Raw genomic sequence first — 26,531 nt, 5'->3', positions numbered from 1 at the left:
GTATACCTCCTCACAGCTTGTGGAATGCTGAGACTGCTGTGAGGTTTCAGATGTCCCGGTACAGAGGAATAACAACCTTCTCTAGGCAGAATCTCAGCTGGCTGAAGACTCTGAATTAATTGCCAGGGCTCAAGTGGGGCAGATCAGTGTCTCAGGTTTTGGCTACATGTCAGTGAGCGCATTGCTGTACTCGTGGTTTTGTTTAAAAGGCAGAATGTGATTTAGCCACCGAATGATGCAGGACAAGTAAAGAGGGGCATCCGCACGTTTGAATGCTCGTCGACCAAGAGGAACACCTCGCGCCCCACCCCGTTCCCTCCCCTTAGGGCGCAGAAAGGCGCTGAAGAGGGCAGGAACGCCGCTCTATGGCTTCTGCGCAGGCGCAGCAACGGCCCTCAGGAGGTAGGAGCCGCGCGCGCTCGAAGCAACCGCCCTGGTTGGCGCGAGGCGGACGCCCGCCAATGGGGCGAGGCGGCGGGGCGGGGCGGAGGGCGCCGGCCAATCGAGCGAGGCGGCGGGGCCGCCGAGGTTTGAAAGCGGCAGAGTTGAGGGAGGGGCCGGGGGCGGATGGGTGCCGGGAGCGTTCCGGCGGCGGCGGCGGCCCGGGATGGCGAAGCGCTTGGTGAGAGGGCGGGAGGAGCGCGGCCCGCGCGGCGGCGGCCCCTGGGCTCGTTGGCTGAGGGGAGGGGAGGGCAGCGGGGCCGTCTCTCGGGGCTGGGGTGCACTTTTCTCCTCAGCGCGCTGTCAGGGGCGGGCGGGCCCTTCCGTCCCACCCGCGCGGTGCGGCCGTGGAGCGCAGTGCCACCCCTCAGTGGCAGCGGCCCCGCTCCTCTCGGGCTGCACGCAGCGGGGCCCGCGCTCGGCGCTGAAGCCTTCCGTGGGCGGGTTAGGGTTAGATGGAGGTGCCGGAGCTGCTGCTCCTCTTGCGGCCCTGTCAGAGGAGCGCGGGGGTTACGTTCGGTAAGACCTTTGTAGGTGAACGAGCTGTGAAGAACTCAGTTCTGTGACTGAACAGGAAAGAAGGCGGTTTTGCACTAAGCGTCTCCAAACTGACGGCATCTTGTCGGTTACTAGAGAGACGCAGCGGTTCTGCCTGCTGTGTTAACCGTATGCTGAACGGTGATAGTGGGATATTTCTTACTTTATTAATATTGCTTTGTTTGCTTCTTTGGTTTTTGGTTACCATAAGTAGCATCTAAATCTGCTTGGAAATGTGGCTGGGGGTTTGTCTGATGCTTATAAGATTTGCTGGTACTGACTTCAGGTAAACCAGGAATCTTTGAGACTTGTTTACACATCAACCAGGAGGCTGTCATCGTTTGACAGCAGCATGCTTAGTAACAGCTGATTCTTATTTCTTAACAGGATCACTTAAAACAATACTACCGAGCAAGATTCTGCGGGCAAGAAGGGTAATTTCCCTTTATGATTTTAATCTTGTATACGTTTGATTGGAAAAGTTACATTGGTATCTTTAAGTGTAATACCAAAACTAATGGTGTGTCTTAGGGATGTGGTTAGCAGGAGTGGTGGTGGATGGATGATTGGGCTGAATGGTGGTAGTGTTGGACTGAATGAGCTTAGATGTCTTTTCCAGCCTTAATAATCTGAACTGATTTAATGATGTTTCCCAGCCTTCTTGTATTTCTTAGTGGTGGGAGAGGCAAATTGTTCCAGACTCCAAAGTGCGAAGGATTTCCTTAGTGTTTCTCTGCTGCAGTGGTGGGCTGTGGAGTATGTAAATCTTAAGATACTTCAGCTGAGCTACCTGAGTGCAGCTGCAGCCATCTGCAAGTGCTTTGACTTTCAGGAGGGAGAGAAATGGAGGCCACACAGAATTCCAGCTTGAGGTGTTTGGTCCTCACTGGTAAATGTGGAACGTGAGTTTGAGTATTTGCAGTGCTGCACGGAGCTTTTGAGACATTTCTGAAGTCATCAAGCTTTTTGTTACTGGAATCTATTGCTGGATGTGCATTTCATGAGCTTACCAGATCTACCAAATTACTTGTTTTTATAGATGTTTAATAATTATGAATAATGGAAAATAGCATGTGGTGTTTTTCTTCTTGTTTTAGTTTTGATCTCTGTGGGCCAGCTGTTGGATTGCTTCTGCTATTTTTATTTGTCCTGGGGGGATCTGAAATGGTATCCAAGCATCAAAGCTGTTTTCTAGCTTGCAGATTTGATGCCCTAAGTCAGTTCCTGCTTCCAGAGCTTGTATAGAATGTAGAATAAATGCAGGTAAATGTAGGAGGAGAAGCAAAGGGTGACTCCTTGTCTGAAGGGGTAGACTGCAGACTACACATCTCATTTCTGGGTCTGCTGTGGCTGGATCAGCATGCAGGCAGAATTATGTCAGGATCAGGTGTTTTTTTTAAAATTTATTTATTTTAAGACAGAATCTGTATTCGTAGAATCATTAAGATTGGGAAAGACCTCTCAGCTCACCCAGTCCAACTGTCAGCCCATCCCCACCATGCACTTCCCAGAGCTCTTTTACTTGAAGACTACTGCAATAATTGTATGTTTTATTCTATGGGGGTTATTTCCTCATTCCCAATATGTTTCATGACAGTACTTTTTGTCTCCTGAAATCACAGTGTAAAGTATTAACTAGTAATAAGTTGCTTGCAGGAATTGGTGTATTTAGTATTCTTATTTTAAAAATGTGTTTTGTTTTGTTTTTTTCTTTCTAGAAAGAAGATCAATATACAGCCTGGTGAAAATGTTCTGAAATACATACAGGATTGTTTTGAATGTAAGCTTTTATTTGGTGTTGTGCTTAATCTGCTTGTTCGAGGGTTATTTCTTTCTTATAGTGTATGCAGTGATAAATAAATAGAAATAAAAAAATAAAGTTGATAATACTTCTCTTAGTCTTCAACAGTTCCCCCTTTGCAGCCCCTTGAAACCAGGCCTGAGCTATATGATTCCAAGCATCCCTTATCGCTTTTTCTTTGTAGGTGATGATACTGATGTCATAGTAAGCTCTCCAGATGCAACTTGTTTCTCAACTCCTCATGTCAGAAACCAGGAGAGGACTTCAACACAGAGCCCTAAGGTAAGTTGGACCTACCTTTTACATGATCTAATAGAGACAGGACAAGGGGGAATGGCTTTAAACTAAAAGAGGGGAGATTTAAGTTAGATGTTAGGAAGGAATCTTTGATTCATATAGTGGTGAGGCACTGGAACAGGCTGCTCAGAGAGGTGGTCGATCAAGGCCAGGTTGGATGGGACCTCAGGCAGCCTGATGTAGTGGTTGGCAACCCCTGCCCATGTTGGCAGGGGAAGTTGGAACTGGACAGTCTTTAAGATCCCCTTCCACCTAAGCCATTCTGATTGATTACAGTGCTATCACAGCGTAGTGCTGGGTACAGCTTCACTTGGGTACACATTTGGATCTGTAGGATTGATTTCTGTATGAGTGTTGAGTGAATAAGTTCTGTATGTGAAAAATATTAATGTATAGGCTAAAATGTTCTGTATTATTTGCTGGTAATGCTTTTCCTTAGTTTGTTGTACTGATATAGTAAATAATCTCTTACAAGAATTATTTAATGGCTTTTTTTTCAGATTTTACTAATTTTTTTTCCGACTTTCTGTCTGAGATAGTTACATTTCTTGTGCTCTCATACAGAAGCACACTGTCTTATAATTGATGCTGGGTGTGGTTGTCATGGACTCCGTTGGGGTTGGTTTCAGGCACTTTACCAGATGTATGGACACAGCTCTTTACTGTCAGGTGGAAGGTAATATTGAGAGACAGTTGTCTTATGAAAGGGACTTGTTGGCTCTTGACAAGCTGTCATATCTGAAAAATAACTTTGTAGCTTGATGGAGTGGACAGACTTGTTGATTTATTGTCTAAAAGAATGATGGGAATCTTGTTTTTCTGCAGCCCATTCTACCTAGTTTTGATGCTTTGATTATAGTGTTTATGTGAAAATAGGATATTCTGCAAAAAAAAAATTTTTTGCCCATTGCAAAAAATGGGCAACATTTATACTGGCATTTGTTTATTTCAGTCTGATGTTAGAATACTGAATAATCTCAAGTTTTCCTTGCAAAACTTCAGCCTAAATAATTGTGGGTGAATTAGTTGGTTTAAATTAATTTGTTTTAATGAAAAGAACATAGTTTGCCTGTGGAATAACATCTGTCTATTCAGAACTGTAGATTGATGTTCATGTATGCAGTATTTTAACCTGTTTGAAATATACAGTTAGTTTTAGAAAGTCTTAGTTAACAGAAAACTGAAGTGTTCTATTGAAATAGAACCGAGCTTTAAATTTGTAAGGAAATGATATTGTCTTCTGTAGAAGTTCTTATTCCTGTCAAATATTGTGGCTTTGTGAAACATTTTTCTTCGTCTCATTCTTCATTGAATATGTCAGCCAGATGCAGGGTTAACCAATGTGGTAGGAAATAGAACCTGTCATTCTGCAGTGTCCTTACCTGCAACGCCAGCAGAGACTGTCAGGAGCAAAGGTTGGTAGTGCTATTTTGAATTAAGGCTTACTGGGTAACTTTTCTTTGGGGTTTTATGAACTTCTGAGTACAACTAAGCCTATTTAATATGTGTGGCAGAGGAGCTATATGTGTTCTACCCAGAGCCTGGAAGAAACAGTCGCATAGCTGATTCTGTCAAAACAGACAGTCCTGTGCCTAGAGGAGAAACACAGGTGTTAACATTCAAAGATGTTGAAGTACTGTGTGAAAGTCCTGCCAAGTTATCAGATCCTGAGGATGATCACGGGATCGTGGGATCACCTCTTCTTGTGGAAGAAGCAAAAACTTCTCCTGTGCAAACGTAAGTAGAGGTGAATGTTGTTTTTGACTCTAAGGGTAAATTAGTACAATGGTTTCAGTTGATGTGTTTGTGTTCTGAACAAAAATAATTCCAGATTGGATTAAAAAAAAAAGTCTGTCTGGATTCAGAAGGGAGGCATCATTGTTTTTTATTAAATTTTTATTAAATATTCTGGTGGTAAGGGTTAAGTTCCAGAAATGCAGTACTTAAGACTTCCAGAATGAATTTGAACTCCTTTTTTCCAGGAAAGTTTCTGAGATGGATAATCTGGGCTTTTGCAGTGAATACTATTGGAAGCATTGATCTTAACATAACAAAAACTTTGTTAAAGTAGTGGTGGGCAGTCATCCTTGCCCTTGCTCTGAATATATCATTATTTTATATAAAGTAGGGTAGTTTCAGTTGCAGTCACAATCTCCTTTTCAGAAAATTTCAAGCAGGCTGAGCCTCTGCTGGAGGTCATGAGAGGGAGTGAATGACAGCAGTCTCAGTGACAAGTGATGAAGTGAGACTGGGAAGAGAATGCACCAATGATCTAGGAAATCTGACATGTTGTAAAGCACATTCTCCTAAAATTAGGAATTTGCCTTGTTGAGCTGTACTTGGATCATGAGTCATGGTCTCATCCCATGTTGCATTATTGGTTTGGATGCTTTCTACTACACTACAAAGCAGTACTGCTTACCCACATTCCATTAAACTAATAAATAAAAGTTTATTTGTAAAAACTGAGATGCTGTCAGCAGGAGAAAATGAGAGCATCTGTCCATTCACAAAATGAAATTGAGTGCACATTAAGTGTACCATCATACTTAAATGCTATTTCTCATATCTAGTTTAGATTTTGATAACCAAAATGTGAAGAGCCATATGGAGTGTGAAAATTTGAAAGGACCTCAAATTGTGAGAGAAAATCAGGATATTATACAAAGTACAGAAAGTATTGCTCTATCTCCTGTGTGGAGGGAGAAGCTGTCCATCTCTTCAGTCTTTTTAGCATCTGTAATACAGGAACACTTGAAAAGAGGTTTCTTTTGAGACTTAGCATGGAACAGTCTGCTTGCAAAATAATCCAGTCCTGGGATTCTTTTGGGAAAGGGTTTAACTAGTTAGCGTGTTTTGTGAAGGTAGGTTTTAACAATGCTTTTAGTTTTTAACCTCGCATTTGCATTTGTCTGCAGGTAGAGTTGTATGGAGGCTAAGGAGGCATGCTTCAGATTGATCTTGAGATGTTTTGATAGGTAGATTGGAAGATTCAGGAAAAACTTGTATGGTTCTGAAGCATGGCAGTGATCAAAGGAGACTCTGAGAAAGAGTTAGTGTGAATCAGTGTGTTTTGATAGGAAGCTTACTACTCAGCACCTGAAAATCAATAAGACACACATTTGAGGCCAAAGCAAGAAAACAACAGGGGTGTGATCATTTCAAAAATTAAGGGCAGTGGATAATGGGCTTGTAGAATCATTTGTCTGAGAATGTCCTGTAGAATGTTTTTGTGCTTTATCAGCTGATTTTTCAAGATTGACACTTGAGTTGTTCTCCCAGATAATGTGAGTGCTTTGTCTCTCCTTTCTTTAGGCGTACGGTCTCAATCGCACCATCATCACCTCCTCCTATCAAAGATCAAAATGTAGAAATAGAAAGCGATTGTGAGTTTTTAATTGACGAATCAGATTGTCTGTCTTTTAAGTCTTGGTTTTCAATACCCCGCAAGAACAGAAAGTCAAAAAAAGATGGCTCTGCGACTCCTGTTTTGAAATCTCAGTCCTCTGAAAAGGAAAAGACAGCAGATAAGAAATGCAAGAACATGAAGGTACAGGCTGAAGTACATAGTGAACAGAAAATGAAGAAGGTCGGAGGGCAACATGACTTGAAAAGAATATCAGAATCCCATCCTGTCTCTTCTGACATTGAGGGAAAGGTCTTTAAATCTCAAATGCGAAGCAGTACTCGTGTGGGTAAGTCAGCTAACTCATCTTCAGACTTGCCCTTCCAAGTCATGTTACTGGGTATTTTTCTGGGGGCTGTTTGGAAACTGGGGATTAAGGAGATGAGAGAGATGAATGGAGTCCTAATTGATGTTTCAGGTACAAGTTATGTTTGGGTGTATTTAGGCAGCAAGTCTATATTTTTTTACTTGTGGATTATGTAATGCAAAAGTGCCAGTGCTTCTGTTTAAGGTTTACCAAACTTGAGAAAAGTATGTGGAAGCAAGTTGATATTCACCAGTTTGATAAAGAAGTACTGATGTTATTGGGGTAGCTGACTGGTAGTGTCTCTGCCAAGTCCTTGTTACTGGTGGCGGCTGGCCAGCAAGATGTCCATGCAACTCCCTTAGTACTCTGGTGTGGCCTTTATATATAAAGGCAGGAGACAATAAAGCATGGAATATCTACCCAGAACTTGAGCATTAACAGTTAAACTCCCAGTGCCCCACATGATGTTATGATGTGGAATACCAAAAACCAAAAATCACAAAACCATGACAGTACCCACAAGTTTTTGCTCTTGTATCGCTAGAAAGGATATTAAGATATGTGCTTTAAATGAAGAGGTCAGTTTTTATGAATTATTTGGAAAGAATTTTCTAGCAGGTAGCACTGAAAATTAGAAGCACATACAACGTAACATTTCTGCTCTTTTACTGCTAGGAGATTATATGAATTAGAGAAAGCTTTATTTCAAATGTAAGAGAAAAATAAGTTCTTGTGATATTTAATGTTTGTGTGATTTTTTAACTTATTTTTGTGCTTAGGTGTAAACTTATTTCTTTGGGTTTTTATGGGGAAAAAGTATTCATGTCCACGTGTTTTTTGTATTCCTAGGAAAATCTAAAACAGATCAACTTAAGGGCTCTTCCAAACATAGAAAGATGTCCTATGAATCAGAAGCTGAACAGCTGATGCTGTCTGGATTGGACTCAGAAGCATCTGATGAAGAACAAAAGATAAGAAGGGTGATGGCAAGAGAGGATTTGCCAATGCCCTCAGCTGAGCATCAGCAAGAGCAGATGCTATCTCCAAAAAAGAATCTCACTCCTTGCAAGTACCAGCAGTCTGCTTCAAAAGCTTATCAGCGTTCAGTTCACAAGAAACAAACTAAGCAGAAACTCGCAAATGATAAGGTGTTGAAGAACAAAAGGAAAAAGTTGAAAAAATCTGGAAAGAGAAATGGTAACAAAAATCCTGAGCAACAGAGATGGAAAAGTTCTGACAGTGAACCTGGTGAAGAAGGACTTGAAAGAGAACCCTTAGAATCAAATGAAATGTTTACCTCACCTCCGCATCAGGAATTACAGACTTCTGTGCTTCAGAAGTTGGCTAAGTCTGAAAAAGCTGAGAAAGTATTGCACTCTTTGGAAACAGTTACTGATGTAAATAACAAAACTCCTTTAAAAGCTGCAGAGTTACTGCAGCATCTCATAGGCAGTATGAAGAATTCTGAAAAGAAAAAATCATCAGCTACGTCTTCAGGGAAGACGCTCAAGAAGATTCATCACAGAGCCCATAAAAGAGCTTGCTCAATCACGGGGGACACTGAGCCTCAAAATACAACAGATTCTGACGGCTCTTCTGCACAGGAGGTGACAAGAAAAAAACGCAAGCAATCGGATATGAAAACAAGTAAAAAAAGAAAAAGTAACGGGCACCAGAGACTGCAGTAAGCTATTCATTCAATTCCTTAGAAAATGTAGTGTGACTTGGTATATTCAGTTAAATTTTGAGCATTGATTACAGTGTTGAAATAAGTGACTGTTTCAGGTGGTTAAAATAGCTAATAGAGAAATCAAGTGGTGTAATCACCATTCTGTTATCAATGATGGGTGCCAAGGCTAACGTCTTACACCTAAGGAAACTTGGGGTTTTTGAAGTGTGATTTGGAGATTGAGTAGCAGATCCAGTGTTTGGTGGCTTGGATGTTTGTTTTTGCATTGCTTTTTTTTAAATCTCTCTTAAATGGTTCCCTGCAGTAAGTAAAATTGTTGACTTACAGTAAGCACAGTAATTGTTTCTCTTCTAGACATTCTGCTGCAGCTGAGAAAGCTATGGGTCCTGAAAGGTAATTTCCTGTGTTGTCTGTAAAACTTGCATTTAGTCTTACTCCTTCTGTACTGAGACAGCACAGCTCTTTGGTGCAGTTACTGTGCTCTGTGGTGTTCTAGTATAGCAGCCAGTAGAAATGGATCTCACAGTAACTCACACCTGAGGCATGTAGCTATCCTGCTAACATAGTAAGCTAATCTAAAAGGTGTTGCACTTGGGTTGAGGCAATCCCAGATATGTGTACAAACTGAGGAGGACCCGGGGGTCTTGGGGAATGAAAAGCAGACAAGAAGTGTGCTCTTGCAGCCCAGGAGGTATCCTGGGCTGCCTCAAATGCGGGGAGGCCAGCAGGGTAAGGGAGGTGATTGTCCCCTTCTACTTTAGCCATATAAGGCCTTATTTGGAGTACTTTGTCCAGGCCTGGGGCCATCAGTAGAGGAGGGATGCAGAGCTGTTGAAGTGGGTCAAAAGGAGGGGCATGGAGATGATCAGAGGGCTGCAGCACCTCTCCTACAAAGAAAGATTGAGAGAGCTGGGCTTGTTTATCTTGGAGAAGAGAAGGCTACAGGGAGACCTCGCTGCTGCCTTCCAGTACCTGAAGAGAGCTTTACAAGTGGGAGGGGAACCAACTTTTTACATGATCTGATGGTGACAGGACAAGGGAGAATGGCTTTAAACTGAAAGAGTGGAAGTCTTGGTTAGATGTTAGGAAGAAATTTTTTATTTAGAGGGTGGTGAGGCACTGGAGCAGGTTGTGCAGAAAGGTTGTGGATGTTCCATCTCTGGAAGCATTCAGAGCCAGGTTGCATGGGATCATCGTGGGCAGCCTGATGTGGCTGGCAACCCTGTTCATGGCAGTGGGGGTTGGAACTGGACAGTCTTTAATGTCCTCTCCATCCTAAGCCATTCTATGATTCTAAATTGTACTTTCTGTCATAAGTAAGGAGCCACCAGTAATGTCACACCTGCTGAGTAAGGTATCCAGCATTATCTGCACTCCAAACCCTTGTTTGTGTTTGTAGATATGCAGATACCTTCTCCTTTATGCAATGTGCTCTTTAATGAAATAGAAGAGGTAAATTGTGAATGTAACAAATTTTTACTATAATTCTACTGAAAACTGTAACGCTTTAGTTGAAGTGAGCTTAAGCAGACTTTAGTTTGACAAACTGATACAGCAAAATGTAGACATGAAGATCTAGTACTGAAATGCATCTTTTGGGGATTAGGTGGGACACAGCTGTATTCTTCCCCTGCTGAATTTTATTGGCGTGGTAGTGGAATGCAGTCATGATTACAGAAGGAGGCAAGGTTGGGTCTGTAAAGAACATACTAGGTCTATAAAGAACAGTTTTGTTCTGAGTAATGCTTGGAGAATCTTTCTGGTGGAGGTGCACATGGATGATTATTGTTATTATCAGGCAGATCGTTTTATGACAGGATACATGCAGCTGAAATTCTAAACTTTGTTATTACTCTTTTGCTTATGGCATATAGAACATTTCTTTAAACTACTTCTATAGTGCTGCAGAGGAGAGGAGAATGTCTGTTTCTTCTGGAAAGCAGGAGAAAGGAGAAAGTGTCACCAGAATTTTACGAGGCCTGGTTAGAGAGATGTGAGCACAACTTGTCTGCCTCATAACTCAGTAGAGGAGCAACTGATGAAAAGACCTGTGATTTCTAACAGTGGTCATTTGCTTCAGTGTTGAATCAAGTGCACATAGGTGTTTGGAAGGAAAAAAACCTACACGTTCTCAAAGAAACTTGATTTTGCTGTTTCTGCTATTGCTGTAACATTTCTTTGATATGCAACACATTGAAACAGGTGTATTTTTATTCTTTTCTTTTGAAGCGGGCTTGTTCTAGAACATTCTGAGAAATATACTTCGCCAAGTAAGCATTGTGAAGAGAATAATGAATCTTCAGGTACTATTTGAAGTTGGTATTTTCATGCATTGTATGTACGAGCTACTTAGGCTGTGATTGCGCAGTAATTTCTATTGTATCCTCAGCTCTTGTTCTTCAGAATAAGAAGTGCAGGCTGAATTGGCTGTAATTGCAGTTCTGCCCAAGAACGTGGTACAATACCCACCAGCTTCTTGCTGTGTTAGCTGTGTAAGGACAAGCACTGCATGGTCTGGCATCAAGCCTTTCAGAATACAGTTGTCCTTGCACAATACTCAGAGCAAATTTTGTAGGCTCAGGTTTGTAAGGGAACTATTAGGTCACAGCTTGAACTGGTGATTGAGCACCTGGTGAAGGGGTGTGGCTGGCCTAGGGGGCACAGGCACATTGTTTGCACCTGTGCTCCCCAGATGACCAGAAGGGGTGGACCCAGGGTGGAGCTACACTGGGCTCATGCCCAGCTGCTGAAGGGAGAGCATTTCTTGCACCTAGGCTGCTTTCTCAGAAGGAGTGCTGCATAGCCAGAGAGCCCCTTCAACTCTTCTTTCTGTGTATGACTGCTGGCCTACCTGTGAATGCTTTGCCTGGCATTGCCAAGAACCTCTCAGAAGCAATTTTGCTTCTTTGTGAGCAGAACAAATCTGTACCAGTTTGATGCATTGTCATGTAGAGATGTTGTATTTAATCACTTCAGGCCACTGTGGAGCTAAGTTTCCCACTGTGTGGCCTGTTGACCTAAAAATATCTTTTCTATGTTTTCTATATTAAGTTGCTCTATGCAAGTTAAATGTACTTCTGTAATGCATGTGAACCCTAGAGGTAGAAAGTCCTTTCCTTCCTTTTAAAGCCAGTTACAAGTGTTGTTTAGTTCATGTAATGTTTTTTTTTTTTTTCCAGACCTAGTTTTGTGGCTGTTCTAGTAATAAGTTTGTTTTGAAGTTATACTGGGGGTGTGAAGCTGAATGATCTCACACTTAAGTCAGTAAAATTGTACGTGTAGTTACAGTACTTGATTTTTTTAGAGAGAGATGTCTGAAGAATATTTATTTGAATGCATAGTTTTCCTGTACCTTTCAAGCTTATGCTTTTTAATGCATACATAAATTACATATCGATTTTACTTACATTGGGTTTCATGAATCTTTAAAGAAAAAATGTTAGAGGGAACATTAACGTTGGGAGTTGTGGATCTTGGAGATGGATTGAATAAAAGTCATGAGTAGTAAATAAATGCCTATTGTGATGGCTTTTTAAATGTATTTTCAGATAATTCTGAAGACCTGCATTGTCAAATAAAAAATCTACTGTCAGACGAGATAGGCAGGCAAAAAATAGGTAAGATTATTTTAAAATATCTTAATGTAAATGCATAAATACAAAGACATTTCCAACTTGACGTAAATTTTTGCTGAAGGAAACACAGGGAAACACCTAGAAATCTATGATTTGCTAATCACAAATGAGTGAATTTGTTAATTCACTAAGCATCTTTAATACTTCATGCAATGTAGAGTACTCAAAACCATAATTTTAAGTTGAATGAAATTTGGAAAGCAATCTGGAAAATGCATGGGACATGTTTATAGACAGGACTTGTTAATTCCTCTTTAGAGTACTATGTAGCCCTACTCTATTTTTTTTTAACTTCTGAAAACTTTTTTTTGTATGTTCAACAGTCACCATTTTAATTGTCCCATTTTCAACTTTTTGAGTTAGCACATTGCTTACAGTTCAGTGAGAGGGTTTGAATTAATCTTGCACAGTGTAACTGAGAGTGCAGATAAGCTGCCTTCTGTGGTATGAGTTGGTCCTGCAGGAGAGGATGGCACAGTGGGCATGTGGTGGGTTGTAATCTCACACTAATCTGTTTTTATTATTTCCTCCATTGTAGTTTTTGTAGGTACACAACTATATTGTTGTACACAAAATAATACAGGCAAAGCTTGTTTTTAATTTACCATTTTTATTTTTAGTATTTAAATATTCTTGACTAATTTGTTCTCAACTCTTAAGAGAGCTTTTATTTTTTTTCTTACAAAGTATAAAGTTCTTACTGTATTCATACATTGCAGCTTAGAAAAATTGAAGTTGAGATTCTGTTAAGTCAGAAGATAAACGTCCGAGGGGTCTTGGAAATGCATGGGATTTTCTGTTGGCAAGAGTACTGTTCTTTTTCCAGACCTTGGAGATGGAACTTAACAATTTGGGAGAAGAGAGGTAGCTCAGGCAGCCTCTGTTACTTTTCTCTTGCCATAAGCAAGGTGAAACCTTTTCAGTTTTGCTGATAAAATCCTTTGAATTTGAGGAAGATTCTTAGTCATTGTTGAGGGGTTTGTCTTCATAATTAAAGTATGTTTGCTTCTCTGTATTCCTGAGCTCCTAATGTCTGTATATCAGTGATTGACTAAGGTATAATAGAAAGAAATCCAATGTAAGCTAGCATGGTGACTGCTTAACAAAAAACAGAGTGAAGTAATAATGTATGCGAAAGGAGGCTACTGGCAATACCTCGTTCCCTTTTTTTTTTTGTCATGAAAGCAAAGTGGTATAATTATCAGCTGGGAAGTGCTGACCCCTTGAGATGGAATAACAGCAGATTGCTTAATGCTTCCTAAATATTATTTCTAATAAATTTCTAAGTAATTTTCATACTTACTGTGAACTATTTCATCCTTTAAATTAGTGCTGCCTTCCAACACGCCTAATGTTCGTCGGACAAAAAGGATACGACTTAAACCTCTGGAATATTGGCGAGGAGAGCGAGTAACCTATACATTGAAGCCTTCAGGTACAAGTTTCCAAAATACCCATCTCCTTGTCTCTGACAGAGCTGTAAACGGAAATCTATGGTTTGATCCTGTGCTATCAAAGCCCTGTGATGCTACTATTTGTGAACTTTAAAGAAGTCACTTACTTATGGTCTTCAGCTGATTAGTCTTTCTCCCAGCACTCCTTTTTAAGCTGGAAGTAATTTAAGCAGAACATGTTAAATAAATTTGCATTAACAATTTAGAGAATTTTAAAAAATGATTTATTTGCACTAGTGTGTTTGTTATGTCAGACATTTTGTGATAGCAGGAGCTGCTTATTGGAACATTTTTGGGAGCAATTTTCATTGTGTGGGCATGTGGGCACTGCTTTCTAGAGCAGATACTATAACATTTTATCTAATCTCAGTGTTAAATACCTTGATGATGGAATACATCTTGTACTCAGACTAATTTGGTCTTTTCCTGGTTAATCAGTCTGCTTGGAAATAGTATTTCCTTTTGTGCCTGAAGTCAACACTTTGTCTTAAAACTTAACTCTCATGTTTTGGCTTTCTGAAATGTTCCTTGAACGTATTATGATCATACCCTTTTATTTAAAATCTCAAAAGCATGTTGCACTCTCAGGTACTTGATGTTCTGCAGCTTTTTGATTTCATTCTGGCTTTCTAAAGCTATGTAAAAAGTTGAGCATCAAGAAAATATATACCAAACTGAAATGATTGTAGATTGTGCAAATCTTCGTTTTTGTAAAATAATTAAAATAATTAGTACGTGTTAGAGAGTTTCACTCAACTTTCTTTTCTTTCAGGAAGGCTTTTAATTAGTGGAATAGCAGGTGCAGAAACAGAACCTCACACGAAGAATAAGCTGAAGAGTCATCATAAGCAGAAAAGAACTAGAACAAGTATAAATGCAGACTTTATTCCTCTTCTTTTGACACTTCAGAAACCTTTCTGTAATGAATTTTCTTTTGCTCCAAGTTTTTTCTCCTGTAACAGCTCCAGATTCTCTAACTGAAAATCCTTTTGTAATGGAATGTGTTAGTGATGTGATGCAAAAAAAAAAATGCATTCCTGTTACTGTAGTGCACCAATGTTATATCAACCTGTCTGAAACTTCACTGGGTTGGGAAGGAAGAGAGAAATGACTGATCCTGAGGTGTTGTGGTGCCCTTAAAGCTGAGATGAAAGAAAATAAGCTGTACTTCTGCCCTTAATCAGCTTACTGGTTTATGATGCTCATGTGTTCCATTTTATAATGCATAAATAAGGTATAAAAACTTCTGGTTGTTTTGCTGCTACCAACTGTAATATCACATTTGAATGTGAGTTAAATTCAAACACATTGTGATCTAGGTGAATAGAGATTTACAAACAATCCGTGAAATAGATAAAAGGCAATAAATCGATGCTTAAACATGCAGGAGTGGGAAGCTTTGCTAGACCATTTGCAGTAATAGATGATCAGTGCACAGGTAGTGCTCAGAAGGGAGGCAGGATCAGAGACCAGAAACCTAATTAATTTTTTCTGTGCACGCTCTCTCTCTCTGGTAGAGATTTTGATGCAAAAGAGCCTTTCTGTATGGGGACTCACTGGAGCTTGTTTGTTACTGCTGCATTTCCATGTGAAGTTATAGAGGAAATAAATGCTAACAAGAATGGGGAGGGAGAACACTGTGGTCATCCTGACACAGTTCCAAAACAAAACATGGATGAACAGATCACTGGAGAAAGAATAAGGGAAATAACAGAGAATATTGATGTGAATTTCTGCTGCGTTTTTTTGCTGCACTTGTTTCTTTACCACATAAAGAAAGTTGTAGGAATAGAGGAGGTTCAGAAAAAGCTTTCTGAAGGCATGGAAGAATTTATGTACCAGAAGCAGCTACATAAGTGAAGGCTCCTTGGCCTTGGAAAGCCTGCAGAGGTGTGAGATAAACCTATAAAATCACAAGTGGCATGGAGAAGGGAAATAAACATTTTTTCTTTTATCACAAGAGCTAGAAAGTGTAAAAAGAAGATGGTGCGAGCTGAGTTTTTCACAGAAAATAAGTTCTTTTTGCTGCATCCTTTGTACTCCTTAACACAGAACACTGTGGAGAGAAATATTTTTGTACATTCAATGCAAGAACAGGATAAATTCACAAAAGACTTAACTGTTAATAGCTCTTCAATAAAACCAACTACACGCTAGAGGTGGAGGATATTCTGTGGAAGCTATTGCTCCATTACACTATTCTGGGAGGTAGAAGGTGTGCCTGCTTTTGGCCACCTTTGATCTGAGTACAGCTTTTAAGTTTATTTGCAAGTTCATGGAAGCTTGAGCTGGTAGTGACTATTCATACTGTATGTTACAAAAAATATTGGCTGCTTTATGTTCCTTTGAACTGCCTCTAGAAGTGATGCATTATCTGTTTACCAGATGTTATTCCTGAGTTACTTAAAATTCGAGGGTGTTAACAAAAGAGTAATGTGTACAAGACCCATTAGCTGAATTGAATTTCTAGAATATATTCCTGAATTTTAATGATACAATAAAAATGCTGTGGTTAGGGCTATGGAGTTGCAGCTATCGCTGTCTCTTTTTATAGAAATGTTATTTTGAACAAAACTTTTTCAGTCTCTTAGCCTTGATTGTTTCTGCATAGTGCTCGAGCAGCCACAAGTGCCTATGAAGTGCTACAGCTTGCCTTTGACATCCTTTTTCTGACTACATTTAGAGGGATTTCCTGTGCGCTATGGAATTAAACTTGCCTACTTACAAGAGTTCTCCAAGAGACCTTTGGGATATTTGTTTCATCTTAAAAATTCTCCGGAGTCTCTTTTCCCTTTGAAAACTATATGATTGTCATAAACTCTTAGGCTATTGTCTTCTCTGGAAAAATGCATTATATGATAGAAATTATTCCCTGATTTACAACTTAAGATGAGATTCCTGTAAATAGTGTCTCTCGAGACAAGGAAAAGCGAACATGTACTTGTTCTTTTTGAGCACTTTCTCTCTTTAAGTCTCTTGATGCCCATCAGCAGTTGTAAAAGGAAAAGACTTGCTTTTCTAAGTTAGCATGTATTTTATATCCTTTCTTAATATTCTCTGTTTCCAGAAGAGTTTTTCTCCTAAAATGCAGCTACTTTTGAATACCGTTAATAGCACAAGCAATATCATTGGCATTACTCTGATAATTTCTTTCTGATTTAGACTCCCTTTACCAATTAAAATAATTCTGATGAAAATTGTATCTTCAAAGAACTTTTATGTATTTTTCCTTTTATTTGGAGAAAGTGGGCTTTAATCAAAAGCAAATTTAATAACTTGTCTGAAATCCAAAATTGTGATTAAATTAGTATTTCAGGTGTGGAGTGATAATTCTCCTGTACTTTTTAATTTTGTTTCCTTAGAAAGTGAAGTAGCAAAATGTTTGGATATCCCCCTGGCTGATGCCTCTAAGCCAACCAGCATAGTGGACCCAGTAACAAATCGTGAAGTTCTTCTAGGTAAGATAAAGGGATATAACCAAGGACCTTTCTATATTATGTAGTAAGTTCTTAAGTATGGACTGCAGTAGGAAGAAGACTGCTCATTCATTTTGGGGCATAAAAAGGTGAGCTGTTGAAATAGTCATTGCTTTTCCAGATAACATTTTGAGAGACAGAAAAAGAGGAAATCAAATGTTCTGATTTTTTTTTTCCAGCTGATGATTAAGTGTAACTGGTGGGGTTGTTGCACTGAAACAATACATAGGATATGAAGTTTAAAAAGGGGCAGAACTAAGATGATGTCTGTGTTAATATTAACATTTAATCTTACGACTTTCCTTGCAGAGTGTGTTAACTCTGGAAGCAGTCATTCATGTTTCTTCGAAGATGAATCGATAAAAGTATATAAAAGTTTGAATACATCTGATTTTGCTGCTGGTAAATTGATCTTGAAACCCCTTAAAGAAAAGGGACACCAGTTTGTCCACATGGATACAATAGTAAGTACACTTTTTCCGTACTTTAGTGGTTTATATGTAAACAGAAAATCACAGGATCATTGAATGACTTGGAAGGGACCTCAAAGATCACCTTGTTCCAACCTCCTCCTACTGTGGGCAGGATTGTCAACCACTAAATCAGGCACTAGATTGTGGGGTGCCCAGGATCCCATCCAAACCTGACCTTGAGCATGTACAGGGGAGGAGTGTTCACAGCCTCTCTGGGCATCCTGTGCTAGGGCTTCACCATTCTGACATTTATTCTAAATCCTCCCCCTTTTTAGTTAAAAACCATTTCCCCTTGTCCTATCGCTATCTACCTCTGCAAAAAGTTGATTTCCATCTTGCTTATAAGCTCCCTTTTAAATATTGGATGGCCACTATCAAGTCTCCATGAAGCCTTCTCTTCTCTGGGCTGAACAAGCCTAGTCCCATCAGCCTGTCTTTGTAAGAGATGTGCTCCAGCCCTCTGATTATCTTTGTGACCAAAATATTAGAATAGTTAGAACTATATATATATATATATATTCCTATATATATAGGAAATATAAACAAATTGTAATAGTTGTGAAATTAAACAGTTACAACTAAAGGAAATTACTAGAGGTAATTTTACATGCACATTACTCTTCTTTCTTTCACATTTATCATGCATGTCCATGTGTGCTTACTGAATGGATTGCAAGCAAGATAGAAGTATTAAATAAAAGTTGTCCCCCTGCCATCTTTCAAGTTGTGCATCTTAATTTTCACTGGGGAGGAGGAAAGGAGTTGCACCTTAGCGTATTGTTCTACTTCATTAGAAATTATGAACAAAACATTATTTTTTCTTGGATAACTTTCTTAAATTTTTGCAAAGGAAATGTTGCTGATCTTAGAATCTTTTGGCTTTCTATTAAGGCTTTCTATGTTATCCGTGGCCAGATTATTATCACCTTGCATAAGACATCATATTACCTGACTTCAGGGGATTATTTCTATGTTCCAGCAGGTAAGTGCATGTCTTTAAAAATCAATTTGTTGGGAACGGATTAGACTAAATTACCATGTTAGGAAGGAATACTGAGGAGAATGGTTGGGAGAGTTAAGTTTGAGTAGAGAATGGGGAAGTACCTATTGGGAAGAAGGGAATGTGACCCTACAATGGGCACGGTTGATGAACTAATTTAGGTGTTGTGATACAAACACTGCTTGTTTACCTAAGTTGGCTTCAGGGCAACAGACAGCTTTAAAACTGGTAAAATATACAAAATAAAAATATAATTGTTGAAGTCAGGACAGGATTTCAAAAATTACTGTTGGCTTCTAAAGAAAACCTTTTCTGTTTTTATTTATAGGAAATGGATATAACGTACGTAATCTTCTGAATGAGGAAAGTGTTCTTCATTTCACACAACTCAAAAATGACAGGTGAAGAACTTTCTTCCAAGAAGTTGCTTGAAATATTTTTAAGCTCTTGTATTTTTTGAAATTTTTTTCTTGGCATACAAAGTGTGTTTAAGTGCACCCAGCTTAACTTTACAAACTAAGGGAGAGCTGATGAAATCAACGTAGAGCTACAAAACCAACTCAGACATTTACTCTCAAACTTCAGTGATGCAGCGAAGGGCCTCGCTTTGTGACAGGCAGTCACTTTTCTCATCCAAAGACAGTAAGATATACTTGAAAACTGGTGGGAAAAACATATTTTTCCAAAGTATACTTTTATACCTAATCTCTCAAAAATGCTTAGCACTTAATTTTGACATTGTCAGATAACTCAGCTAACATCTGTTAGATTTATTGTCTGCCTGATATAAATCTCAGAATAATCCCTCTTTGCACGTAGAGCCATACTGTTTGTACTTCAGTAATTGTTGTCTAGGAGATGGACTGATGGAATGCTTGCATGCTAGGGTCCAGCATTCTTCTAATATGTTCATGGCAGCAGTTTCTTCCTTGTCTAGCAGGGTTATGTTTAGTACCTAAAATTTGTATTAGTTCTATTTTTTATATTAAAGCCCTGGATGTTGTGGATAGCTTTATTTGTGTAACTTTGATAGGTCATTGCCAAATGTTATTTTAATATCTTCTTTTGTTTTGATTAACAAATAATAATGATGACCTTTGGGAAAACTGTAATTATACTGCATACTCCAGAAGTCAGGTCTAGACAGCAGATGGTATACATAACATTTGTCTCTGAAGTTCTTCAAGGTTCCTTCTGGCTGAGCATAAGAATAAGCTGCAGCTACTCTGGTGAAGTGTTTTCTAAGTGTGGTCAGTGCAATTCTAGAAGAGGAAGAGAGAAAATTGAATTGGAAACTGTTCAGGGGCTGAATACTTGAGGATTGAGGACTGACCTAGTAAGCGGCCGTGACCATGATCTTGATATTAAATCTAGAGTACCAATTAAAGCAGGAAAGATGAACTGGCTTTAGTGCTTACCATGAAAAAACAAACAAAAACCTTACAGGTGAGAAGTAAACTGTGTGTCTAAAAAGGCTAAGACACTGAGGCTACAATTTCTGTGTGAGAGATGTTTTAGATGGGTGAATTTTCTGCATACGCTTTTTTCATTCTCTTTCAAGCATTCTTTCCAATACTGTATAGAAGGGCTGACTTTGTACATACTTAGAAGTTTGATAGCATCTTTGTAGGTCTCGCTGAATTCCTGAGTAAATGAAACAGGAGTATGGTGATTACCATTTAGTTCATCTTCTTACTAAAAACTATTTGCAGTCAAGGTTAAGTTTGCAGGGAAGCAACTTATTTTTTGCTCAGCCTCAAATTTTATAAGTGATTTACAATAAGGTGTTTTTTTTTCCTTTTAAAGTCAGTTGTAGCTGATGATAACTTGATTTTGGCAGCTCTTCTAACTTATGGACTTGGCTGGCCTCCTCATGGTTAGTGAGATTAAAATGTCTCTTCTGCTTTGGAGCCATGCCAACTACCAAATGGTCACACGCTGTCTCCACTGCTTGAGGGAATCCTATCCGTAAAGCTCTCTGTCTTTATGGCCTTAAACTCTTTAGGTGGGCCCACGGAGATCTGGAAGTTTTCCACTTGGAAAACAGTAGAGGCTAGCACTAGACCTAAAGAACCTCTGCTCCTATCCGAAGCGTGTCTCCCAGCAGTCAGGGTGTAAGTAGAAAAATGGAAAGCAGAAACTTTGTGTTGAAGGCCACCAGGGAGTTCAGAAAGAAGAGAATGCAGAACAAAATTTCCAGAGCATCTGCCTGCTAAGGTTGGATAGCAGAAGGATGTCTTGTGAAGGTGTTGGTGAATGTGTATGGATTGTGGAGGTGGTGGCCTTAAAGGAAAATGTGGGTGTGTATTGTCACAGAACTCAATGTAGCTTGCCACTTTGCAGGAGTGTGCTTTAGTTTTGTAGGTTCTGATGGAGGTGAAGCATTGCCTTGCTGTTGTCTTTTCTCAACTTGGCAGCAAGGTTTTGAGTGGATTTTCTTTGGTTCTTGAGTACGTGATGAGAAATCCATCCTGAATATTTTAAGCAGAAGTGGGTGCAGATGGGTTCTTGCTACAGACTGGAAAGTGGCAGATGTTCAAGTGCAAGTTCAGCATCAGAATGCCACAAGTGCCTGTTTGTTCTTAACTGTGACTGAGAGTGTCAATGGAGTACTGCAGATTTGGAAAAGTAAGTAACTTTTTAGACTAGGTGGTTTGATTGCTTCCTAGCTAGTTGATTTCTTGTGTGAAATGTTCAACATGGTATTTAGAAAACATTTCCGCTGTTGAGCAGCATTGCAAAATGTTTTTTGTTTGAGTAGTAAAATCAGTTATGTCAAGGATGTTGCTTGCAGTTTGCACAGTTTTGAAAAAGTACTTGCTCAAATCAGTTATTTGTTTCATCGGTCCTTTTTCTTCACAGTGTTAGTTTAAATCCCATCTGAAGAAATAGTGACATGTATTTTGCTGCAACTGTTGACTAAGAAGTACCTCTAGGTCTGCAGTGAAAATAGAGCATGATTTCGTAAAGTAGTTTAAGTGGCTTCAATGTTCTATCATTATAGAAAAAAAATATCTTATTTTGGAAAGGGAAGAGAAAATGGAAATTCTCTTTTTTACAAAGTACAACAAGTTTACAAAGTTCTTAATCTTGCCTTTTTTATCTATAGAAACAATTCCACTATTTGCCATTAGATGGTGCTTCAAGCACAGCTGTTTGTCCTTAACTGGTGTCCATACTCGGTAGGGTTTGGCTTTTGTGAATAGGGGAGGAAGAAGAGTGTGTTACAGATATAGGTAAAGTCAGTTGAATTCTGTTGTCAGTTTCCATTAACAATAGAATTTGGCACTGAACCTTGCAAAGTTCATTCTGTTAGCATGCAAGTTGAACTAGTTGCAGACACACCATTGTTTTTAAAAACAGTAGCACACAGCAGGAGCTGAGTTGTGCTAGATTGTTTCCCCATTGTCTGGACTGCATTTTTTTTGTTTTAACTTGACACTTGCTGTCTTGTAGAGCCTGGAAATGCAGGAGAATCTACAGCTTGAGTTGCAAGTTCTGTTTGCATTCCAGGGCTCCTGTGGGTGCTGAGTTGTGCAGTGTGGCAAATGAGAACTGGTCATTGGAAGGAAAAACTTGATGTTTCACCTCTGCTTGTTCTTGCTGTGGCTCCTGCTTCCTACATTGCTGTGTATGTCAGACTACCGGTAACCTTTGGCAGTTCATGTTTTTCCTTTATTGAAAGAGATATTGCAAAGAAATTAGCATGAAAAAACCCTCTGAAATCTGAGAACGTAGCATTTTTCTTTCTGCCAATAAGTGATTCTTTTAATTGGTGTATTTTCTACTTTGTTTAGTAATCCAGTTTCCACAGACTACTGTGATGGTTTCAAACAGATACGTGGCGAAGTCTGGTCTGGGTAAAATGCTAAGGAAATAGCCCATGCAGAGCATGTTGTGGGCTGTAGCTTAAATATATATTTTTAAGGTCTCTCTAATGCTTTTTTTCCATGTTGCAGCTTTTAAAACAGTGCTTAAATTATTTCCTAGGCTTTGCTGGTTTATATATTCAGCTCAGATAGCACAACTTTTTATTTATAGTAGAATACAGAAAATATCTCTAACAGTAGTAGGGATCTGAGTCAGGTTTGTAATTGCTTTGTTATGCTCAAATTGTTAGCTGACATTATGTGCTGTGAACTCAAGTTGGGATGCTCTGCTGCTACTTGGGTACATAGACTGTTTTTTGAGGAAATCTGGTTTAAAATGTTAACTCATTACTTTCTGTCAGCAGTAGTTGAGAGAGCTGAAACTTAGTGTTAGATGGTAAATGTATCCTGTGGTGAGTGTTTTGATAGCAACTAGAAACACATGTTAAGGGAGCTTAACTGGCAATGACTCTCCACAATGGAAAAGTTAGATTTTTCAAGGCTTTGGCTTCCTTTGAGAAAAAAGGACTTGGTAGTTATTAGGTTCTTTTGAACAATCTAATGTTTTCAGGGTTTCATTCTGTTATAAAACTGTTTGTCTTAAAGAACAAAGCTTTACTTTGTAATTTAAAAGAGGATGCAGGAGAACAGTTGCAAAACCATCAGATGTGTGTGCATCCATATTATATTACTTGGTAAACACAAAATAGGAGAATCTGAGCTGAGTAATTACAGAAAAATAAACAGCACTGCATATACAATTCCTTCTATTTTTTCAAGTACGCACCTGAATTAGTTCTCTGTAATTAAATTAACGTCTGAGGAATACAACCTAAAGAGCAATTTCCTCATTTTTGTAATAGCTAAAAATACATTTCATCATGAATGCATTTCTCATAATACATGATGTATATTGTAATACAGCATTTAAGCAGTGGTTGACTCCAGAGAATACATCCATCTGCAGTGTGTGGAACATGGCTCTCTCAGGGCGTTGATGGCTGCAAACGAACACCTTAATATCCTATTGCTTTATGTGGGTGCTCACAGGCTGAGCCAGAAGAGCTCTCAGTGTTGCATTTCTCCAGCCATAGAGGAAAACATTCCTTTAGAATTCACAACCAAACCGATTTCTATGGTCCAGTTTGAAGATCAAAACAAATAGTTGGCACCAGTCAAAACAATTGGCTGCTGAGCATTGCGGAATGAATATGTTATAGAAGTTGCTCAGTGTTCTTGAGCCTGCCGACAAAGCCTATGTTCTTTCTTTTTTCCTTCATTTAAGCTGCTGTACCTAAGCAAAGACACACAAAAGACTGTAAAACTCCATTTGCTTTGCATTTCTGTAGTCTCTTCTTGTTTAGGGCACAAGACAAGCAATAAATGAAATGAGCTGAAGGAAGCCAAGTGTATATTTTCTCAGCCTGTTGAATTGAGATGTAAATCTAAGTGTTCACAGAAAAAGATAAGTAAGATTTTACGCTTCTCTTTGCAGCTTGATAGGTAAGGACTTCTAAATTTGGAAACTGAAGAATTGCAGTGCTCTTGATAGCTGTGTGGGAAGTTTATAAAATGAGTAGGTGCAGTGGGTTGACCTTGGCCAGCAGCCAGCCATGCTCTCTCACTCTCTCTCAGCAGGGCAGGAGGAGAAAGAAAGATGAAAAAGCTCCTGACTTGACATAAGGACAGGGGGATTACTCACCAATTACCATCATAGCCCAGACATACTTAACTTGGGAAGGTTAATTTACTGCAAGTCAAAAATAAGAGTAGGACACTGAAAATTAAAACTAAAAACACCTTTTCCCTTCTCCCCAGAAAGGTGAACTTTGCTCACAATTCCTTCTTCACTCTTACTTGAGTAGAACAGTAGGGTCCATAATGCTTAGTCTCTCCTGTTCCATCCTCTTTGCACCCCCCCCCCCCCTTGCTCCAGTGGGGAGCAGTACCACAGGGTGCAGTCCTTCAGGAATGGACTGCTCCAGCAGAGGTCCCCAAAGACCAAGTTCCTGATGGATCACCTGCTCCATCTTGGGCTCCTCTTCAAGGCCTGCACCTGCAGGAACTCTCCATGGGCTGTGGCCTCTTCCAGGATTTGCCTGCTGCTGCTGCACTGATTGCAGATCTGTTTGTCTCACAGCTTTCTCATTCCTTTCTCAGAGGCTGCTCCTGTAGCACGCTTTCTTTTGTTCCCCCCAAACACTTTCAATTGCCAAAACTTCAAATAAATAATAAACTCATTACAGTAGGATAGCTGATGCACATTGCCTTTTCCTGCATCACTAGCTGAAGTAAGAATGGATCGAGATATCAGAGATAAGGTATAACAATGTGGGTGTTTTTTTGGAATCAACATGGTGTAAAGAGGGAGAGGAGTGGTATGAGAGATGTGAACATAATGAAGAGCTACACTGCTTCTCAAGTAAGTGTTCTAGTGTCCGAAGTTGTTGCAGACTGGCTTGCCTAGGGTTGCACTAAGGGTTTTCCATGAAGTTCAGTAGCAGAACATGACTTTTCTGAAGGGGAGGGAAACCTTTCTGGTGTTTGTGCCATCAGAATGCAGTTGTCTGTGCTGGCAGCTTACACTCTTGGCTTGGGATTCAGTCAGTGCTGTGATCACCTGACTAGAATTGGAAGATTCAACTAGTGAACGTGAAATAGAATCCTCTGGACAAGAGACGTATTAAATGTTAGCCTTTCTTTATCACCACTTTTGTGTTGTATTACAGCAGGGGTAATTACAAGGAAGGAAAGCTAATTATGAAAAAGTTTTTCCACAATCTGAACTTGAAATTTTAATGCTGACAAAGCAGGGGCTCCCATAGGGTACAGCAGGCTATAAGCTGAAGAAACTAAGCACTTCTCTTGTATTTCAGTAAGCGCCAAGTCAGCTCTGAGGCTAATTAATCAAAACAAATTTACAATTAAGTCCAGGAAGGAAGACTAATTAAGTAGCCGGTTAAGAAGAAGTGCTGAAGGAGGGATCAACCTTAAGGGGAAAGTATGAGACTCCCAGTATTGGCCCATGAAGGACAATTAAGTGATAATTGCAGAGGCCTTTCTGCATCCAGCAAATGCTCTCTGATTTTATTATGTCTGATTTTCTTCATATTAGAAGCACACGTTAGCCTCTTAAGCAACTCAGCTTTACTGTGCACTCTTAGGGTAACTTAAAATGCAGAAGTTGGTGCAGGAATTCAAACACAGCTGCCTGACTTGAGCAGAATTCTAGCTGGCAAAAAAAGCCTCAGTATGTTTTGAAGAAAAAGCAGCACTCAACGTTTGATTTTTTTTTTTTTTTTGCCTCTTTGTTCAATAGTGTACCATCTTAGCATCCTATTTAACCTTTCCAAACAAATTACTTTGAGTGGATTATCTCATCAGAATTTAGAACAGCTTCATTTTGTTTGGTTGCTAAGAGCACTTAAGTTCACAGAAGTCATTACCTTGTCATGAAATGGCTTCTGTTGCTTACATCCAACACCCACGCTGCCGCATTGCATGACATACTTGTGTTTCCCACTGGGGGGAAAAAAAGAGAAGGAAGAGGGGCTTATTGCTTATAGTAATACTGTTCTTACTGAAAATAATTTAGCTATTCTTTTGAAGGGTTTTTTAAGCTTGCATTTGTTTTGCTGCAAAGCCCAACTCTCTGGCAAGAAGCTAAGGGCTGCAAATGAGGGCCCAATCTTCCACCTGTCCTTGGCAATTTCCATACAACTATGTGTGCAGACGAAGTACAAATACATTTTTTAATTTATTGAATGTATGCATGGTCTAAGAACTTGCTTAAGTGTCCAGATTTTTCTCTTGACTTTTCTTGAACTCAAATTATTCCTGAAACTGTAATATTAAAAAATATTACGTATATTATGAAAGTGTTGATCGCAACTTCCTTTTCTTTGTGGAAATCTATACATACATGCTGCCATGTGATGTGCTATATCCTGCTATGCAATATCCTGCTATGCAAGCTGGCAGTTGTTACCTTGCCTTATCTGTCCAAGGTATGTCTTTGTGTCTCCTTTTGCTCCTTGTAGTGGCTGTGTAAGGAGGTTTTCATTTGCCACCGTTTCAATTCTCTCACATCCTGTATCAAGTTAGAATATTCTCTTCTTGCATCTTTTGTTTTGCAGCCTAAAGTA

At 39.4% G+C, this 26,531-nt stretch overlaps 1 protein-coding gene across 4 annotated transcripts in view; it reads left to right on the top strand.

The window, feature by feature from the left end:
* Positions 1-463: 463 nt before the first annotated feature.
* The window catches only part of CENPC (centromere protein C), a 31,906-nt gene continuing 5,838 nt past the window's right edge, over positions 464-26,531 (top strand). Inside the window, exons 1-18 of one of the 4 annotated variants that reach the window (XM_090139132.1) lie at positions 465-622; positions 1,366-1,412; positions 2,697-2,758; positions 2,964-3,061; positions 4,398-4,491; positions 4,591-4,813; positions 6,392-6,771; positions 7,639-8,473; positions 8,834-8,872; positions 10,709-10,782; positions 12,028-12,096; positions 13,445-13,549; positions 14,341-14,436; positions 16,931-17,026; positions 17,354-17,508; positions 18,409-18,499; positions 18,846-18,918; positions 22,031-22,148. In XM_090139132.1, the coding sequence (XP_089995258.1) occupies positions 608-622; positions 1,366-1,412; positions 2,697-2,758; positions 2,964-3,061; positions 4,398-4,491; positions 4,591-4,813; positions 6,392-6,771; positions 7,639-8,473; positions 8,834-8,872; positions 10,709-10,782; positions 12,028-12,096; positions 13,445-13,549; positions 14,341-14,436; positions 16,931-17,026; positions 17,354-17,508; positions 18,409-18,499; positions 18,846-18,918; positions 22,031-22,097 (2,619 nt within the window). In that variant the 5' untranslated portion in view covers positions 465-607 and the 3' untranslated portion in view covers positions 22,098-22,148. Of the gene's footprint in view, positions 623-1,365; positions 1,413-2,696; positions 2,759-2,963; positions 3,062-4,397; positions 4,492-4,590; positions 4,814-6,391; positions 6,772-7,638; positions 8,474-8,833; positions 8,873-10,708; positions 10,783-12,027; positions 12,097-13,444; positions 13,550-14,340; positions 14,488-16,930; positions 17,027-17,353; positions 17,509-18,408; positions 18,500-18,845; positions 18,919-22,030; positions 22,149-26,531 lie in introns of those variants that run through there. The other 3 variants (XM_090139133.1, XM_031596823.2, XM_031596824.2) reach the window with 3 other exon arrangements.

The sequence above is a fragment of the Phasianus colchicus genome, chromosome 4, assembly GCF_987193195.1.
Source record: "Phasianus colchicus chromosome 4, bPhaCol1.hap1.1, whole genome shotgun sequence".
Classification (NCBI taxonomy): Eukaryota; Metazoa; Chordata; class Aves; order Galliformes; family Phasianidae; genus Phasianus; species Phasianus colchicus.
Note: the sequence above shows the minus strand (reverse complement) of the source record. Positions and strands in the feature narration are given on the sequence as shown.